General features: G+C 40.8%; 1 protein-coding gene across 5 annotated transcripts in view; it reads right to left on the bottom strand.

Moving 5' to 3' along the window:
* ABLIM1 (actin binding LIM protein 1) overlaps positions 1-21304 on the bottom strand; it is a 277318-nt gene that overhangs the window by 156503 nt on the left and 99511 nt on the right. For all 5 annotated transcript variants that reach the window (XM_011967491.1, XM_011967492.1, XM_011967493.1 and 2 more), the window contains exon 3: positions 3644-3827. In XM_011967491.1, the coding sequence (XP_011822881.1) occupies positions 3644-3827 (184 nt within the window). The remainder of the gene's footprint in view (positions 1-3643; positions 3828-21304) is intronic.

Genomic DNA, 21304 nt, shown 5'->3' with positions numbered 1-21304 from the left:
AGGCGCCCGCCACCTTACCCAGCTAGGTTTTTTTTTGTATTTTTTAGTAGAGACGGGGTTTCACTGTGTTAGCCAGGATGGTCTCGATCTCCTGACCCCGTGATCCGCCCATCTCGGCCTCCCAAAGTGCTGGGATTACAGGCTTAAGCCACTGCACCCGGCCCAGGCTGTAAATATCTGTTTAAGAATTCATATTAGCTTCTTTTCAGAAAGACAATTTCTCTTTATAGTAGGTATTCATCAATAGCAGCATATTTTGCAAAAATATTGCCTTCTGCATGTAGATGATCAGTTTCTTCTCCCAAGTCACCAGCCTTTTTAAAAAGTCATCAATGACTTTTTTAAAGACATCAATGACATCAGTTTTAAAGACATCAATGACATGAAGACATCAACGACAGTTTCCATGCCCACGCACTTGCCTTTGGCCCACGTGGCAATAATCTTCATCAACGTGATTTTTCAAATGTGTGATGCTGTCAATTAGGAAATGTGAAACTCACAAGCTGAACATCACCGCAAATCTGAGTCAGAAGCAAATACTTAAGAGCAAGTACCAGCTTTTTGACATTCGTTTTTATTTCCACAGCTGTTACATTCCCTTTAAGTTGCCCCTCAGTAGCCTAACAATTGGCAATTAACTGTAATAAACAACATATAGGTAAATTTGGACTTAACCCCACAAATGTGGCTGGCTCCAGTCATCATGGAGAGTTTTAGATTCTTACACTCTTACATTTTAGAAATCCCGAGGAGAGGTGGTGTCCTCTCCACTTGTGGTGCTGTGTCACTTTCTGCAGTACAGTGTAGGCTTGGAGAGGTGAAGTGACGTGCCTGGATTGACCAACTAGGGGGATCAAGCCATAGGCAGGTGCAGATGGCATCCACCAACTTAGAACTTGCTTTATTTTTAAGAATCAAAAATCACTCTCTGCTGGATGCCAGTAGCCCTACTGCTTCACACTCATTAGCTAAACCTGAACAAGTCTTAAATCTGTTCTGTAAGGAGGGAGTCAGGAAGTTAAGGATCCACTCAACACAACACGCACAGGTTCTGTGGCCTCCAACCAGGCCAGGAGTGGACCTGGACACAATGTTTAAATAGGCCCTCGTGCTCCATGACTGACCCTGAGAATAAGTGCCCTTTACCTGTTGTATACCCAGAGGCACCTCGCTTACCCCATCCAAGCCCAAGCCTTCCTTCCCATCCAAGCTTATTTTTTTAGACCGGAGTTCCACGTGGATCCTCTAAGGGACAAGCCAGAGTTCGATTCTCAACTTGGGCTGGGCCTTCTGAAGTGTGGGTTTTGTTGCTTTGTAATGGCCCTTTTCAGGAATTTCCTCCCTCCCTATATCCTGTACCCATACTGGACAACTTCCTTCTTTTATTTGCATGAATGTTTATAATAGAAAGAGACCTGGATTTAGAGTTAGAAAACCTGAGTTCTAACATTAACTTGGGAATGTCCCTTAAACGGTAAGCCTCAAAGTGACTCATAAATAGAAATATTAACTCCTGATTCCCTTCAAAGAATTGCTAAGAGGGTGAAATTAACTTCTGTATGAATATAACTTCTCAGCTAAAAAGGAGGCCCCCAATTCAGGCAGAATCATTGTCATTCAGCAGCAGTAGAGGCAGTAGTAGTAAGTGCTCCTTTGCTGGTTCAAATGTCCGGGGACAGGGAGATAGTCAATAAATCTTTGTCTATCATTATATCAACTTCAAAGCAACGACCTCTCAGGGTCAGCATCAGAAGGGCTCTTAGAGTTTACTGGAAACAGGGCCTTCCAACCTGGCTGAGTGACATCATACATGAGAACCCTCCAGAAACTACTAAATTAGCATGCAGGTTTTGGGGGAAAAATAAGCTAAACATTGATCTTTTTAGAGAGACTCCCACCTCTAGTCCACTCCCACCCATCCAGGAGATTCCAGTGATGAGCGAGGCTTGAAAAATCGCTCGCATCTAGTTCACAGCTTCTCATTCTAAGGCGGAGGCAACTGTCTTGAAAAAGCTAAATCACACAGGTCTCAATTCACCCTGTGAAGTAAGACTAGGACTTGGAGCTCCATGCCAGCCTGGGACTCTTAACCAGGCTGTGAGCCACAGCCTGAAAAGGTAAAAATCAGGGCAGAACTTTGCTTTTGATTAAATACAGAAAAATATTCAGTTCATTCACCCAGAATTTTTAAATTATGATTTTTAAAAAATGAAACGGAGAAATGAGCTAACACATAGCTATACAGTTATTTAAATAATTTTATTATGAATGTTTGTGTCTTATTATGATTTATTTATCAGTATTATCTTGTTAATTAATTATACAATATTGAATCTTCCATTCTAGAGCTTACATTTCTCTGGCTTAGAAACATAAAATGTTGAAAAACCGGCAACATGTCTCCTCTGAACTGGGGTTTTTAGAAGGCATAGCAAATAGATCACCACTTGAAAAGGCACTGGATTGCAAAACTGCCAAATTAGAATTGATCAATAAAGCAGCTGACCCTTGGTGGTGAGTCTCCTAGTTATAGGAATCAAACCTATCTTAAGTTTTATAACATGCAGACCTCAAAACACAAAAACCACAAAAAGCCCCACGTTTTCCTATTCACACTTCACATAGTTTTCTTCTGTTATATCTGATCATTTTATTTTATTATTACATTTCTATTTTTTTGAGATGGAGTCTTGCTCTGTCACCCAAACTGAAGTGCAGTGGCACCATCTCGGCTCACTGCAACCTCCGCCTCCTGGGTTCAAGCAATTCTCCTGCCTCAGCCTCACAAGCAGCTGAGATTACAGGCACCAGCCACCTCGCCTGGCTAATTTTGTTTGTAGTTTTAGTAGAGACAGGGTTTCACCATGTTGACCAGGCTGGTCTCAAACTCCTGACCTCAGGTGATCCACCTGCCTCGGCCTCCCAAAGTGCTGGGATTATTAGGGTGAGCCACCACGCCCAGCCTGACTGATCATTTTAATCAAGCTGGTTTGCACAGTTAAGATACAACCTTGGTAGATGACACACATGTAGAGAGCAGGGGTTGGCAAATATTTCCCCCTAAAGATGAGATCGTAAATTTTTTAAGACTTTGTGGACCATATGGTCTCTGTCGCAACAACTCAACTCTGCTGTTGCAGTGCGGAAGCAGCTATAGGCCACACACAACAAGTGGGAGTGTCTGCATTCCAATAGAACTTTATCCACAAAAACAGGTATCGGGCCTAATTCAGCCCATGGGACACAGTTTGCCACCCCCTATTATAATGAAAGAGACCATTTTAAACATACACACATGCCTAGGAATTTATACTTCCAAATAAGCTTTATCCTTCTAAGCAGTTATGCCATTTCCCCTTGATGTTTTTATTGCTCCAAAATGTTTTGAGACCCGGAGCTGCTTTCAGAATTAGTTTCAATCTACTAAAAATCAGTCATATTACTTTGTAGAGGACATCACGCATATGGTTTCCAACTAATCTACTTTTTTACTAGGACTGATAGTACAGTAAGAAAGAAATCTAAGGACAAGACTATGTGCTACTGAAGACAAAAGGTATATAATCCAAGCTTTAACAGCCCAAACCAGCATTTCTCTGCTGAAGGAAGCTGGAGGCTTTGGAAAGATAGGCTCACTTACTTGCAGATGGTACAAGCAAAGCAATTGGGATGGTAGGTCTTGCCCAGAGCGGTCACCACTTCGCCCTCCACGAACTCCCCACAGCCATGGCAGCGTGTCCCGTACATCCGCTGGTAGTCCAGGGTGCAGAGATACTCTCCGTTCTTTATGAAGAAGCCTCCTTGTGCCAGGTCACAGCCACACACTGTAGATGACAAGTTCACATCTGGTCATCATCTGCCACACTGCCGGGCAGCACTGCCTTCGCCTGAGTACTAACTGGTTGCTTACCCTATGATCTCAATGGTTTGGGGCTAGGGAGGGGACTGGTACAAAGAGCTATTTATTATTGGGCTTTGACCCTCCCCTTGGGAGCTATGCAATATCTCATACAAGTAAAATCCACTGGCTAGGTCTCAATGGCTTTTGTGATATGTCTAAAATTCTGAAATAATCAAACAGTCTTTGATAGAAAGATACCCTTGGTTCGGGCTGTCTCAAATATGAGCAAAGGTGTCCCTGGCAGTGTGCTATTTAGGAAGGGTGCCCACTGCCTGCCCACACAACTGCATGGTTTGGGCCAAGATTGTTACGGAGTTGAGTAATAAATTTCCATTATACCAAAGGCAGTAGCTGAAATTTCCAGTAGCTATATTTTTTCACACTCTGGAACTACTTTCCCACTGCTATGAAAAATTCAGACCTTTCATTTTCTCTTTGTGCAGTAAACAGAATAAGCCAATTATTCATATATTATAGGGAGGTAAAAAATGAACAGGCAAAAGAGGAAAGACCTGTCATTTGGATGCTTTATTGTGTCTGGATTTTGGCATCTCTTTCCGACTGTGTAGCTGTGGATTAGGGAGATGTTGCAAACAGGCAGTGGGAGCTTGGGCCTGGTCTACGTGTTCAGACAAGACCAGAGCAGGTCACAACAACTTGTCTGCAAATAAAGCCTAAAGCAGTCCCTGACAATAAATCTCTCTCTCTCTGACAAATGGCTGAGAAGCAACAGCCCAAGCTGGAAATCTCTGACCTTAACCTCGCGTTCCCCAAGGTCAGCTGATTCCAATTTATAATTCCTTAGGCAAAGAATCCAGGATTCTTCTTGATTATTTGGTATTCAGTTGGGTTGGGGACAAGGTGAGTTCAATCAGTAAATTGCTTTCCTAAGGACCTGCTCGAATGCTCCCAGGGTTCATCTGCTGAGTTCCCATGACTCCTTAATGCATCTAGATGAACTAGGGCTGAGCAACAGTAAGGTTCTGATGAAAGTCACGACACCCCCCCCCACTTTCAGTCAGGACTCCTCACTGACTATAAGCCACGGAAGACATTCAAGGTGACATGGAACCCACAAACAAGTTTTCCATTGTGGATTCATCGGTCTTTGTTTAGATCAACACTCCACAGCTATGACCTTCTTCTCTGCAATTTACAATTAAGTAACCCAAGATTATGGCCTGAGTCCATCACGCCTGAAACTGACCACCCTATAAATACTCCTGTGATCATAGTATCTGGAAAACAGCTCATTCACCACCTGCTGCCTCCTCTCACCTGCCAACCTCTCCTCTGCCTCCACTATTCTCCCACCTGCTTCTTCCTCCCCAGATGAGTCCTGTGGGTCAGGGGAACCCACGTGTGGACTGGCCTCATTCAGATTGCAAATTCCTTCAGCAACAATAGGGAGTCTAGGGGTAGAGGGTCACAGAACCTTAGAGTGTTTTCTTCAATATCTGTCTATGTGCAGATCTGATTTTTCTACAAGATGGCAAGGTATTTGAGGGGTGAGAGTCTTCTTTTGATTCTTCAGGAAACTAATTGTATCTAATATAAAACAGGAAACACAACGTTTGAAATAAATTGAATCCTCCCTGAAATTTGGCAGGTTCCCACGGATTTCACTCCTCAGTGACATCAAGTTCTAACGACTCAGTTATTTTTCCAAACTTAGGATTTCTCAAAGCCCTGAGAAGCAACAAAACAATGTATTCGGACTACTGGTAATTCCCTAAATTCTCTCCTCCAGTCAATTACGGCTTAAAAATGCAGAGTCTTTATACAAAGATCTGGTGTCAATAGGGTAATCTGGTGGCAATACACAAAAACAGATTGAGATCGTTTCAAAGCTAATTCTAAACGTTTTAGAAATTCTTTGTATTTATTGCTTTCTTAGGGCACCTCTCTGTAACCTTTTCCAGATTACATGGTTTTGTGAAATTGACATGTAGTATCCTTTATTAATAAAGTCCTAGTTTCTGTGAACATAACATAGCCTTAAAAAATGAATTCTTAACACTATTGAGAGATGCCAAGCTACATTCAAACTGTGCCTATTATGATTTGATTTGCCTTTTTCCTTGAATTCAAAGTAGTGCTCAAGGTGGCTTACCAAACCATACCATTATTTCTGGTGGTTTATACAAGGAAACCAGTGTTTGATGCGACTCCCAGAGGCAGGTGTTCTTAAAGGCATATACAACAAGCAGTGAGAAGGGGAGCCTATGATGCCAGTACCTAAAAGATACTTAACATTATTACATTTCCTGAGAATGGACCAGCTGTCATATCATTTCAGACTCTTCCCTCTCTTGCCGCCCCAGGCTTTACTTTCCTGTTTCTCCTCTGTCTACTCCTTCTCAGACTCAGCAGCCAGGCCCCTAAATGCAGGTCACTCCCATGGGTGCCATCTCCTCCCACTAAGATGTAAGGCCTCCCTGGGAACAGATCTCATCCACTCTCACAGCCTCAACTATGACTTTATGCGAGGGATGCTCAAATCAATGATCTCTCTTGGTGATGTCCTCCCCAAGTTTTAGAGCCTGATTTGTTTCAATCTACTAAATCTGCCTGTGTGCTGGGCACAGGCAGAACCCATGCCTATCTTAAACCTGGCATTTTCCAAACACACCCTTTCCTCACAGTTTCTCTGCCATCTCCCATAAAACCTTCTGCTATTCTTTCTCTATTCCCTTTCTCATCAAAATGGTAGCTGCATCCAACCTCCAACATCAACATTCTCTGTTTTTGTTTGTTTGTTTTGAGATGGAGTTTCGCACTTCTTGCCCAGGCTGGAGTGCAATGGCAGAATCTCGACTCACTACAACCTCTATCTCCCCGGTTCAAGCAAGATTCTCCTGCCTCAGTCTCCCGAGTAGCTGGGATTACAGGCATGTACCACCATGCCTGGCTAATTTTGTATTTTTAATAGAGATGGGGTTTCACCATGTTGGTCAGACTGGTGTTGAATTCCTAACCTCAGGCAATCTGCCCACCTTGGCCTCCCAAAGTGCTGGGATTACAGGCATGAGCCACCATGCCCAGCCAACACCAACATCTTCAACTGGACCCAAATCCAAATCCAACCCATTTCCCCATTTCCCCCAAGGAGGTGTTTTTCTTTCTTTCTTTTCTTTTCTTTCTTGTTTTTTTTTTTTTTTTTTTTTTTTTAACTATGTCACTCAGGCTGGAGTGCAGTGGCACTATCTCGGCTTACTGCAAGGTCCACCTCCCGGGTTCACGCCATTCTCACCCGGCTAATTTTTTGTATTTTTAGTAGAGACAGAGTTTCACCATGTTTAGCCAGGATGGTCTCGATCTCCTGACCTTGTGATCCGCCCGCCTCAGCCTCCCAAAGTGCTGGGATTACAGGCGTGAGCCACTGCGCCTGGCCTTTTGTTTGTTTGTTTTTTGTTTTTTTGAGATGGAGTTTCACTCTTTATTGCCCAGGCTGGAGTGCAGTGGCACAATCTTGGCTAACTGCAACCTCTGCCTCCTGGGTTCAAGCGATGCTCCTGTCCCAGCCTCCCGAGTAGCTGGGATTACAGGTCCCTGCCACCATGCCTGGCCAATTTTTGTATTTTTAGTAGAGACGGGGTTTCATCATGTTGGCCAGGCTGGTCTCGAATTTCTGATCACAGGTGATCCGCCCACCTTGGCCTCCCAAAGTGCCGTTATTACAGGTGTGAGACACTGCTCCTGACCCAATGAGGTGTTTCTTTGATCCATTCCCTCCTCTGCCTTCTTGCTATCACTACTCAAAACCTGGCCTACGGCTCTGCCGTAGTAAAACAATTTTTTTTAACAACATTTGTATTGGCAGGAAGAGAAAAACAACAGGAAACAATCTAAACTTTCATTAGTAGAAAAACAGTTGAATAAATTATGCTATGTCCAGTCAATGGAGATGGTATTAAAAAGAATGAGTTTAGCCCTCTGGATTGTCGATATTGACAGCCCTCTAGGTTGCAGACATTGATCTGTCTGTGATATATTGTTAAGAGAAAAGAACAAATGTCACAGAGTAAACAATTTTAAAAATCCCATTTTTAGATAAGTCTAGTTATGTTTTTATGAACTAGGAAAAGTGAGTTCACATAATAAGCAGAACCATTAAATTGGTTCTCTCAGGAGGGTAAAGAATTATTAATTTTTTCTTCATATACCCATGTGTCAGTCCATTTTGTAATTTTATTTTTAATTGTGACGAAATGCATATAGCAAAAAAATTACAATCTTAATCATTTTTAAATGTATAGGTCAGTGGCATTAGGTAAATTCACATTGTTGTGCAAACATCACTGCTATCCATCCACAGAACTCTTTTCATCTTGCAAAACTGCAACTCTGTACCCATTAAAATCCCTGTTCCCTCTTCCTCCAGCCCTGGGCAACCCCATTCTACGTTCTATCTCTATGAATTTAACTCCTCTAGGTTCCTCATATAAATAGAAGTTCATCTTTAGTAATAGTAATGTTAAGAAAAATTATCCAAAACTTGTAAACAAGGTAAAGGGAAGAAGGCATGTTCTTTAAATGTCGTACTGGGGCATTATTTAACAGCTCATGCAAGGATTATTTCATTATCCGGGGGGGACTAGATCTGTGTTGGACAAGCCCTTTCCTATTGTTGAAAGGCCCAGACTTTAGAAGTTAATGTTAACTTTTTATTCTTGTCCTGTAGAGATCCAGATGACTTCTGTCTGGTTTTATCATCATGTTGAACCATGAATCAGTTTTACCTCTAGCACAGCCATCTTATTCTGACATTCCTTTCTGAATGTCTTTATAACCCACTCCTTCAATTTTATATATATATACATGACAAGGTCTTGCTCTGTTGCCCAGCCTGGAGTATAGTGGCATGATCATAGCTTACTGCAGCCTTCAACTCCTGGGTGCAAGAAAACCTCCTGCCTCAGCCTCCCAATTAGCCTAGGACTACAGGCGTGTGCCACCATGCCTAGCTAATTTTTAATTTTTTTGTATAGACAGGCTGGTTGCTTGCTATGTTACACAGGCTGGTCTTGAACTCTCAGCCTCAAGTGATCTTCCTGCCTTGGCCTCCCAAAGTGCTGGGATTATAGGCATGAATCACTGCACCCAGCCAACCCAATTTTATTTCTCCTTGGAACCAACTTTAACATCCTGCTGGTTCTGTCATTAATAAGTTGAATGAATCTTTGATACATGCTCATTCCAGATTTGTATGAGTCCTATACTATTTGAAAATTATACTTTGACAAAGGCATTACTCTTTTTAACCAAAAATATCTAAAGGTGAACATTAATTTTTTTTTTTTTTAACAAAAGCTTTGGTTTGTTTGGTATTAACAACTTAGCAAATACTCTTCACTGATGGTACAAAGCAAAACGTTCACATCTAAATGATCATAAACAACTCAATTAGTAAGGTCAAACTTCAGTAGGGTATATTTAGATTTTTACTTTGGGTGCTCCATTAGTCTTTAGCTGACAGTTAACATACACCCAGGGAAAAGCATAGATTCCTTTCATTAAAAAATAGGGCTTCTAGTGAAAGAGATTAATTGCTTTCTTCTGATCAATTATTTAAAACATTCCCCACTCAAGGTCCCAACTGAATCCTGCCCTGTTTTGCCATCACCAAAGCCTGGCTACAAAAAGTCCTATGCCTTGTGGATGCTATGCTCTGGAATTCATTCTCTAGAAACCACTGAATATAATCAACTACTAAAGAAGAACATGTACATCCAAGAAATTTTATATAAAAGTTGCAAAATTAGTAACAGGCATATTTTAAAAGCTGAAATCGTTTTTAAAAAGTAACGAGAGCTGCCCATGTGGTAAAAATACCATGGAACAGCAGGGGAACAAAGTATGGGGGTGTCCAATAAGGGTGAAAACAGAACAGTATTTTAATGGCATGAACAGGGCTGCAGTAGCAACTATTTCTTCAACCTTCTAAAAACAGTAGTAACATTTTATGCTTCAACAAATTCATTGCAGCAACACTCCATCTGCCTGTCCACTAGTTCATATTGCCAAACATTTAAGAGAATGGGTCATACCTAAAACTCTACCCAGTGGTAGGTTTGGAGGCAAAATGTGAAAGACATTTTCTTCATCCATATCAGTAGACTGAGTATCTCTTTCTTGTGCTACTGCTCTCATACAGGTTTTAATCAATTTGCACCAGTAAGAGACAGAGGGATGCTAAGCAAACATGATCCATGTTTTCAATTCAGTTTTGAGCAACATGAGCATTTGAATTGGGGTGCCAGTAGCCTTGGGTGGGTCCTTTCTTCTCTTTCCTAGGAAAACTCGTCCAGCAAGGAGCCCTTCTGAATTTGCCCCATGAAAGTTCTGGGACCTGTCTTACACCCCCCTCATTTCCAGTGATGTGGGCCATGTGCTCTAGATGTATTACTTTACCCTTAGGCCAATATCCTGTTCCACATACTTCAAAATAATAAGAGTTGTCTAAGACAAACTCACAGCCAATATCATACTGAACAGGCAAAAGCTGGAAGCATTTCCATTAAGAACTGGAACAAGACAAGGATGCCAACTCTCACCACTCCATAGAGCTGCAAGTCCTAGCCAGAACAATTAGGCAAGAGAAAGAAATAAAAGGCATCCAAATAGGGGAAAAAAGTCATCAAACGGTCTCTCTTTGCTGATGATATGATTCTATACCTGGAAAACCCTAAAGACTCCACCAAAAGACTCCTAGAACTGATAAATGATTTCAATAAAGTTTCAGGATACAAAATAAATACACAAAAATCAGTAGATTTCTACACACCAAGAAAGTTCAAGCTGAGAACCAAGTCAAGAATGCAATCCCATTTACAATAACCACACACACACAAACACCTAGGAATCCATCTAACCAAACAGGTTCAAGATGTATACAAGGAGAACAAAACACTGCTGAAAAATATCACAGATGACGCAACAAACAAAATATACATTCCATGTTCATGGATTGGAAGAATCAAACTTGTTAAAATGGCCATACTGCCCAAAGCAATCTACAGATTCAATGCTATTCTTATGAAACTACCAACATAATTTTTTATAGAATTAGAAAAATCTATTCTAAAATTCATATGGAACCAAAAAAGAGCCTGAATAACTAAAGCAATCCTAAGCAGAAGGAACAAAGCTAGAGGCATCACATTATCTGACTTCAAACTATACTACAAGCCTACAGTAACCAAAAGAGCACGGCACTGGTACAAAAACAGAACATAGACCAATGGAACAGAATAGAGAACCCAGAAATAAAGTTACATACCTACTACCAGCTAATCATCAACAAAGTAGACAAAAACAAGCAATGGAGGAAAGGACTCTCTATTCAATCAATGGTGCTGGGATAACTGGCTATCCATATGCAGAATAATGAAACTAGGCCCCTACCTATCACCAGATACAAAAATTAACTCAAGATAGATTAAAGGCTTAAGGGTAAGACCTAAAACTATGAAAATTCTAGAAGAAAACCTAAGAAATACCCTTCTGGACATCAGCCTTGGCAAAGAATTCATGACTAACTCCTTAAAAGCAATTACAACAAAAACAAAAATTGACAAGTGGGATCTAATTAAACTAAAGTGCTTCTGCACAGCAAAAGAAACTATCAACAGAGTAAACAGACAACCTACAGAATGGGAGAAAATATTTGCAAACTGTGCATCCAACAAAAGTCTATTATACAGAATCTATAAGGAACTTAATTCTACCAGCAAAAAAAAAAACCAAATAACTCCATTAAAAAGTGGCCAAAAAACATGTCTTCTTAAAAGAAGATATGCAAGAGGCCAACAGACATATGAAAAAAAAAAAAAAAGCTCACTGTCACTAATCATCAGAGAAATGCAAATCAAAACCACAAGAAGATGCCATATCACATCAGTCCAAATAGCTATTACTAAAAAGTCAAAAAGAAACAACAACAAACAAACAAAAAAACAGATGCTCCAAGGCTGTGGAGAAAAGGGAACACACACACACACACACACACATACATATATACTGTTGGTGGGAATGTAAATTTGTTAAGTCATTGTGGAAAGCAGTTTGGAGATTTTTCAAAGAACTAAAAATGGAACTGCCATTCAACCCAGCAATACCATCACTGGGGATATAGCCTAAGAAAAATAAATTGTTCCACCAAAAGACACATGTATTCATCTGTTCATTACGACCCTATTTACAATAGCAAAGACATGGAATCTATCTAAGTGCCTGTCAATGGCAGATTGAATAAGGAAAACGTGGTACATATACACCATGAATACTGTGCAGCTATAAGAGAATGAAATCATGTCCTCCGTAGCAACATGGATGTACCTGGAGTCCACTATCCTAAGTGAACTAATGCAGAAACAGAAAACCAAATACTGCATGTTCTCACTTATAATTGGGAGCTAAACTGTGGGTACATATGGACATAAAGATGGGAACAATGGACACTGGGGAATACAAGGGTGGGGGAGCAGGCAGGGAAAGGTAGAAAAACTACCTATTGGGTACTATGCTCATTACCTGGGTGATGGTTTCAATAGGAACCTAACCCTCAGCATCACACAATACACCCATGTAGCAAACCTGCACATGTACCCACTGAATCTAAAATATGTGTCAAAATTAAGAAAAAGAAAAGAAAAGAAAGTCCTGTTCCACTCTGCCTGGGACTACACCATCCCTGCACCTTCCTAGGCTGTCAAGTGCTAGAGCTGGGCTGGAGCAGACGCAGGGTACAGAACTCTCAAGCACTTCACCTCAATTAACACTGCGAATACCAAATGCTTCCCATCCTCTGCCTCTGTCCTCCAACTAAATTTTTTGAAAGTTTTATTTCATCCAAGATGTTAGTCTATTCATCACACCCTATCTTCCTAGAGAATACAAAAGTAGACTATGACACAATGTCTTCTCAAACCACCAAAAATTCCATTACAGTGTGGGATCTGAGTTAATCCATTTTTGCTCTGAAACCCAGAACTGTGTAGCTGAAAGTACCACACACGGCAGCTCAAAAGTACCATCCACTGTAGCCCAGAGCTCAAAATAGCGAGCAGAGACTCATCAACAATAATGTGAGGGGGCAGCTTCCCACCAGAAATATCTTTTGCTAATGCATTGTTCTGAAAGCAAATACTAAGCCTCAAAAAACATATTTTAGGAGTTTTTCACATTAACTTCTAAATGCACATCAAAATCAGTTACCATTTCTGGGAAAGATGATAGTTACAAGCTCAACCAGATGATGAAACGGGCCCCACAGCAAGGCATTTGAGAGTTTGTATTTAATGCAGAGTTTGAATTTACAATACTAAGTAAAGAGACTTGATTGGAAATAAATCATTTGAAACCTCTATTTATTAATAAAATCTTTGACTACACAGTAAGCTTGTTGTTTAACTTGTAGAACTTCATGTGCAAACAATATTAATTATAAACAGCTCAAGAAACAATGATATCATTCAGAAATAAATATTCTCACTCACTTTGCTTTTTGCTTTCTAAGATTTGGCCCATAACAGAAAAATAAGTATTAAAGTCTTCTACCATAGCACAGATTACTTTAACATCCGGCATTAGGGCTGAAAATAGGCACAAGAAAGAAATGAATGGCTGGCTATGCTTAATAGAAACGACCTTGCCAACCCCAGGGAATTACATCTCAAACTAGGCCACACATTTGAATTTTGGACTCAAATGTAAGTTTTATTAAAGTCTACATTCTCTATTATTCCTTTCCCTTTTTTAGCCTCCAGACACATGATCATACACACATAGATGACCAGATACATACAAGGTCATGTATCTTTGCCTTTTATAAATTCCAGGCACAAGAGACAGCCCCAGCTGTAGCTATATGTGTGTCTATAAACTGACCTTATAAAAAACAAAGGCACAAATACATTGCCATTTTCTACCAGCAACCACAGGAAGCCATTAGCATGGGGTCTATTATCCCTCCTAATAGGCTCTTTTCCTCTAGTTTCTCCACTGCCCAATCTCTCCTGCTTACCTCTTCCAAATTAATATGATAAAGATGATGCTTCCATTAATAGGGTTTCCTGCTCCACTCTGCCAAATGCTTTGCTCTTTCATAGAAGCCCCCGACATCTTCCAAACATTCACCTGACTCTTTCCCAACACCAGCACTTTACTCCAGTCCATCTCCTCAGCACCCCACTAACATTCCTTTAACCACCATGGTGATGCCAACTTCACCCAGGCTCCCAGTCCCTCTCAGGTATGCCCGCATGGCAAAGCTGACAGCCTCCTCCAGTCCCCCAGGGCTCTGCATCCTTGAGACACAGAACAATGATTGACATCTGGCTTTTAATATGTTCTCTTGTGATACTCCATCCACTGTCACTATGATTGTCTCCTCATCTCATCTGCAAGCTTACTGAAGGCAAAGACCACTTCTTATGCTTATTTTATGTCTTCCACAATACTTACAGAGATGGACAATTATTTTTCTTTCCCCTCTATTTCATACTACTTTAAATCAGGCTGGTGTCTGGATCCTATGTCCAGAGCCAAGTTCCTCTGGCATAGCATCAGGTAACGGGCGTTTCTGCATGACTTAGAGCTAGTAATTCCATCTTTGCCCCTGAAACTACTTAATTGACATCAAAATAGTGGTGCCAAGGTAGAAACTTCACTCATCTTCCAACTGCTCTAGTCTCTTAAGGCTCTTCTTAACTCTTTCAGCAACTGAAATTGACCACAACTCAACAACATAAGAAACAATTTCCATTCACATGTACTGTGTATAGGGTTGGGTCATGCACTACTTTGTGTTTAGCTATACTAAGAAGGCCCTGATTACAGAGAACAAGACTGTGACCAGTTAAGTGCACCATGGTTTAAGGTGAATGAGAAGAAACTAGAATGGGATCACAGGGTAGCAACAGGAATAATAAAAGGGCTCGGAAGGAGCACTCAAAAAAAAGTAGATAGGATTAGACCAAAGAAAAAGTCAGGGTAATGATGGTCTTTAAGTGTATTATGGGTTCTTTTAAGGAAATCAGTGATCAACTCTTTTCCCTCTGAGGATAAAATGGGAAAGCATTTGTTTTACATGTACTAAGAGATGTAGGTTACATAAACTCTAACCTTGAAGGCAATTGCAAATGAGAGTAGGCTCCTGAAGAGAGCTATTCTATCTCTTTGGTTCGGAAATATTTATGATAGAATAAATGGCACACCTATCCAGGACAGCCCATCTCCAACAGTACTTTCCATTTTTGCCACTCATCCTTGCGGGTATGGACAATGTGATCATGCTATTTTCCTGACCTAAATATCTAGGTGAAATCCCAGGGATTACACTGCAATGAAAGGAAGACCAAACTCATCATTTTAACTACTTTCCAAAACTCCATTTCAGAAATGATATATAGTTAGTTCTTGAAACTTAGGAATTAGATAATACAATTTTACCTGAAAAAAAAAAATGAAACACAGAAAACCCTTAATCTGTAACTTCAACTGCCTACCCTCAATCTTCATCCATTTCACTCCACAAATATCCATGCATTTCATAAGTTCACATGTCCTACATGGAATGATCCTGACCTGGTAAACATCTTAGCCTAAAATGGCAAAAATGGAAAGTACTATTGGAGATGGGATGTTTTTCCCAAGCCTTTCATAGAACACAATCTTTAAAAAGGCTAATTCTTGAAAAATTTATTCCAACTCGTTGTAATCTGAATTTTCTAATAACTTTAGATTAGCATTTTAAAAATACTTCTGATGTTCACAGGCTGTCTTGATGAATTGAAAATTACAGATAGAGGAGCAAGGGATTAAAGAACCTATCAAAAGGTATCATTTGCCATACCCTCTAACACATAGTTAAGACGCACCCTGCTAAGTGGTAACAGCCTCTATGAAAACATCATTCTATTCTATTCTATATAAAGATTTCTGCCAATGCTACCCTGAAAGAAGAGCTTAGGTGATCTGAATTTTTTTTTTAAATTTTCCTCAGATGCCCAGTGTTCAGAATTCTCTTTAAAAGAATATGGCTATAAATAACACATAAAACTACTTCCGTTTTTGAAAGGGAATAAAGTTATTCTAATTAATGTTTAAAGCACCATCTTTTCAATGACAATAGGAGCATCATGGTTCCATTTATTTCCAGTAGAAATTCTGCTTGCTCAAATTAAGGTAACTGTCAACTCTAGCCACACCTGTGTCTTCACCACCCACTGCCCTGAACAAGGTAGCCCCCACACCTGACTATGCCTACCATGCTCCCCTCTTTAGTCCCGGGAAGGTTTTTCAGTTTTCTGGAGGTTTATGTTCAAATCTTGTTCCCTCCTTGGCAACATCCCCAGACCAGTGAGACTGAGCTCTAAGTGGTCTCTGATTCACTGGCACCTGATGTCTGAACCGCTCACCTGCACCTTTCCTGCTACCAACTATGCTTCCACTAGTAAGCACCTTGCTCTCCAGCTCACACGTTCTTCAGGTGTGCGTACCATGTCATATATACCTTTCAACCCACTATATTTATATGACCATTTGAATGTCTGATTAATATCCCTATGAAGGCAGAGATCTGTATATAACTTGATTATGTATAACTTATTTTTGAGTGCCTGAGCACTCAGAATTTATGCTATGCCCCTAGCTTAAGTAGGGTTTTCATCATCGATGATCATTTGATTTCAATTTTCAGCTTTGAACTTCTGGGTGCAGAAAAATTGTATGATAGGGAGTTTCTCACACTTGCTCCTTTGCTCCTCAGAATCACAGGGCACACCTGGATACCAGGACGTTTCCCATATCCCCATTGCCAGTCAGGTAAGGGTAGAGCACGAGTTCTTCTGTCTATTCTTTAGTTGAGCGTCTTCTACCTACATTCTACATTTAATGAGACTGTTTTGAAAAAAAGCCCAATTCCAGAGAATTTCCTAGGCCACAAAGGTCATGATCAGAGAACCTTTATCTAGATGGTACTGAACAGATAGCTGAAATACTCTTTTTTGTTTTTTTGTTTTTTTTTTTTTTGAGACAGAGTCTTGCTCTGTCTCCCAGGCTGAAGTGCAATGGTACGATCTCAGCTCACTGCAACCTCCACCTTCAGAGTTCAAGCAATTCTCCTGCCTCAGCCTCCCGAGTAGCTGGGCCGACAGGCATGCATCACCATACCTAGCTAATTATTTTGTATTTTTAGTAGAGATGGGATTTCATCATGTTGGCCAGGCTGGTCTCGAACTCCTGACCTCAAGTGATCCGCCCGCCTCGGCCTTCCAAAGTATCGGGATTACAGGCATGGGTCACCGCGTCTGGCCTGAAACACTCTCTTTTGTCCTTTTTGTGGACCTATATTTTTTCCCCCTCCATCACCCCACAACCAATTCAAGCTAGAAACTTCCTGCCCTATGTCCAACAAAGCAATGGTTCTCAAATTTGGTATATTTAACTTATGCACTGCATGATGATATTTCAGTCAACAACAGATTACATATACAATGGTGGTCTCATAAGATGGTAACGGAGCTGAAAAATTCCTATTACCTAGTGACATCTTGGCCTAGGATAATGTGTACATTTATGTCTTAGTTTAACAAAAAAAGTTTTAAAAGTTTTAAAAACACAAATTTTAAAGATAGAAAAAAGCTTATAGAACAAAGATACTAAAAAAGAAAAATTTTTATATAGCTGTACAATGTGTGTGTGTGTGTGTGTGTGTGTGTGTGTCTGTGTGTGTGTGTTTAAGAGACAGGGTCTTTGCTGGGCACAGTGGCTCGTGCCTGTAATCCCAGCACTTTGGGAGACTGAGGCAGGTAGATTACCTGAGGTCAGGAGTTTGAGACCGGGTGAAACCTCATCTCTATTAAAAATACAAAAATTAGCTAGGCATGGCCGTGCGCACCTGTAATCCCAGCTACTTCGGAGGCTGAGGCGTGAGAATTACTTGAACCTGGGAGGCAGAGATTGCAGTGAGCCAAGATTGCACCACTGCACTCCAGCCTGGGCAATGGAGTTAGACTCTGTCTCAAAAAAAAAAAAAAAAAAAAGAGAGAGAGAGAGGGGCTTGGTATGTTGCCCAGGCTGGGGTGCAGTGGTTAATCACAGGTGCGATCATAGTCCATTATAGCCCTGAACTTCTGAGTGAGACTCTGTCTCAAAACAAAACAAAACAAAACAAAAATGTATGAATAACCAAGTTCCAAATAAACATATGGCTATTGTTCATTCATTCATTCATTCACCTTATGAGTACCTGCCATGTCAGGCATTGTTGTAGGCACTGGGTTTACAGTGAACAAAACAGACAAAAATCTCTGCCCTCAAAGAGCTTACTCTCTAGTAGGGGGTGAAGATAAATTAATACAATGTATTAAATGATGTAAAATAAAAAAGATAAGGCAGGGACATGTGATACATGTCACATGTATCACATGTGAATACATGTATCACATGAGTTGTTGAAATTTTATATGTGGGACAGCCCAGGAAAGGATCACTGAAAACAGACAATTTGGCTGAACAATCTTCTTGATTATCTGGGCAGTCTCCTTGGTCCTTGGTCTTTTCTAAATAGTCTAGAACTTTCTGTCAAAAAAAAAAAAAATAGATCTTGGTCCTTACCCTGAAAAATGCTCATGATAAACAACAATAATTATAATGAATTATAGATCAAAATAATGAACAAAATATATACGTATACTTAAAACGAACTATAATTCATATTTAAAGGGACACTTAGAAATGCCAGACAGTGCTAATTTGTCTTTTGTTAAAAGCAATTCCCCCAGAGAAGAATCTGCACAAATACCAACACATTCAAATCCAAATAGAGATGAATGCTTCTCTTTTGTTTTCAGGTTTCTTACTCTCTAATACAGTGTAAAATACAACCATGATACAGACAAAGTAAACATTAAAAACCTATCACTGGAACGACATGACGGAATGAACAGATCACATTAAAACAACTCCTTTAAGTTAGTGGGATGAAGGCTGTAATGCACAAGGATGCAAAACAAAGCGACTGAACACTGAAGATAGAATAGCTCCACTCAGAACCCTGAAGCCATGTTCTACTCCCACTGGGTTATTACAAGAAATACCATAAGCTTTTGGGATCTCCTTTTCATTTAATTACAGAATCCATCCATCAATTAAACCACTTTCTTCATCTCATTACCAGCCCAGTACATTTTCTGAGGTGACAAATGGTAATTAGATTCTCCTTCCTTCAGATGCTGGCATTTAGTATTCAGTTCCTGCCTTTTGCTCTTTCCCAGGGAAATTTCACACACAATTATACAGCTTCAGTCATTATCCATATGCCAAAGGCTTCCAAATTCTTCTTCCCAACATAGACCACTATCTCAGAGCCCTACTGGACTCTGGAGGTACCATGTTACTCAACCTCAATATACCCCAAACTGAACTCATCTTTCTCCAGCACTGCCCTGCAAGGTGCTTCTATATTTCATTAGTTGGTGGCAACTCCATCTATCTACCCAGGCAGCTCAGCTGGATACATGGATCCCTCTTCACTCCTCCCATTCAGTCAGTCATCAAATTCTATCGACCCTAACTTTGTCTCTTAAATCTTCTATTTTCTATCACACCTGCTACTACCTTACACTATTTCCACCTGTGGCTCTCCCCAGCTCCTTTCTATCTCCCCTGTGGCCCTCACGGCCTGCATGCTGTGCATCTCCCATCACAGGACTTCTTACTTGGTCTCATAAATGTTGCTTACTTATATGTCTCTTTTAATACCCCAGGAGTTCTTTGACAACCTGGTACGTTGTCTCTATTATTAGCACTTAGCACAATGTCCTGCATGGAGTATGTGTTCAATTAACATTTAGTAAATGGGCTTGGTGTGGTGGCACGTGCCTGTAATCCCAGCTACTCAGGATCACTTGAGCTCAGGAGTTTGAGACCAGCCTGGGCAACACAGTGAGACCCCCCCCATCTCAAAACAACCACAAAATAAAACATGTAGTAAATGGATGAGTAACTCATGAACCATCAGATCCCACAATGTCAGGCATTTTAGAAAGTGAGATGAGTTCACCAACACAATTTCTGCTCACCAATCCCTACCTTGTCACAGCCAAACCTGTGAAGTCACTGGGTCTGAAACTGACCTAAGTTTGTGCTATCAACTCTAACTCCTCCATCGCAACCCTTTCCCACCCTCAAATTTGTTTAGCTCTTGTGTAAAATGTTCAGTGTCCCCTTTTGCCCTTTTTTCAAAACTATTTTTAGCAAAAACAGTTCATCCTTGCTTTTCATTCCCAAAGGCATTTTACATCGTTGGCCTTTCTTTCCAGGGGAAATCAACCTCTGCCCCCACTCAAGAAATAGAAGGCTTTGTCTACAAGGTAGATGTGTGAAGGCGAGGCAGGTGGGAGGGAGGGAAGGGAATTCCAGGGAGAAAGCTTGGCTGGACTCAAGGTCACAGTCAGAACTGGAATGTGCCTCCTGTGCACTCAGCCAGGTCTTGACCAAAAGCTCGGGCTTGTTTTGGCACATGCTCCCCACCCAAAATCCTCTGTCCTGGGACATCAGCTCAGTACCTGAACATCGCAACTCTCGGTGAAACAGAAGAAAACGAAACTGTTGTTTTAGGACTTGGCTGCAATTGGGTCACTTGGGCTAGGAGGAAGACAGCATTCCCCAGGGAAAAGATGGCTATTTCTGCTGGGATTTATAAGAAATAAAGACGCCAAGGAAATTCAGTGTCCTGATCTGATTAGGATGGAGCAGAAGGGTCTTTGGAGAGAGAAGGGTCTTTGGAGAGAGAGCAAGCCCTGTCAAGATGGTGCAGACGAGGTTTGGAATAAGTCTGAAAAATGACCCTGGCTTGTACTTTCTGATCAATTTTCCCATAAACCTAAAACTGCTCTAGAATGAAGGAAAGAAATGAAAGAAGGAAATGAAAGAATGAAAGAAAAGTAGGAAAGGAAAGGAAGGGAAGGGAAGGAAGGAAAAGGAAAGAAATAGAATGGAATGAGAAGGGAAGAAAAGGAAAGGAAGAACGAAAAGAAAAAAAGAAAAGAAAAGAAAAGAAAAGGCTCTTGCTAATGAGAAATGTCTCATGTCAGAGACGGCCTGAGAATACGAGGGCAGTTGGTGCCTATTCTGTGCTGTGACCTCCCACCATTAGCCCAGACCTTAATTAAGTCTGCTGCTGAAAAGAGCTGCTTTGGGGTAGTGGTACTATGGAAGAGGAGAGAGAGGAAAACTGTGTGGGATGAAGCAATGAAAAAGGCACAGCACTCACAGGAGGAGACCAAGACTTTGATACTGGCAAGAATTTGGAGTGAGGGAACCACAGGAATGCATACCTCGAGGAATCTTTAGAACTGTGCTGTCCAGTACAGTAGCCACTAACCACATGTG

Source organism: Mandrillus leucophaeus, unplaced genomic scaffold, assembly GCF_000951045.1.
Source record: "Mandrillus leucophaeus isolate KB7577 unplaced genomic scaffold, Mleu.le_1.0 Scaffold80, whole genome shotgun sequence".
NCBI classification, from domain to species: domain Eukaryota; kingdom Metazoa; phylum Chordata; class Mammalia; order Primates; family Cercopithecidae; genus Mandrillus; species Mandrillus leucophaeus.
This window is presented reverse-complemented; position numbering and strand designations above follow the sequence as displayed.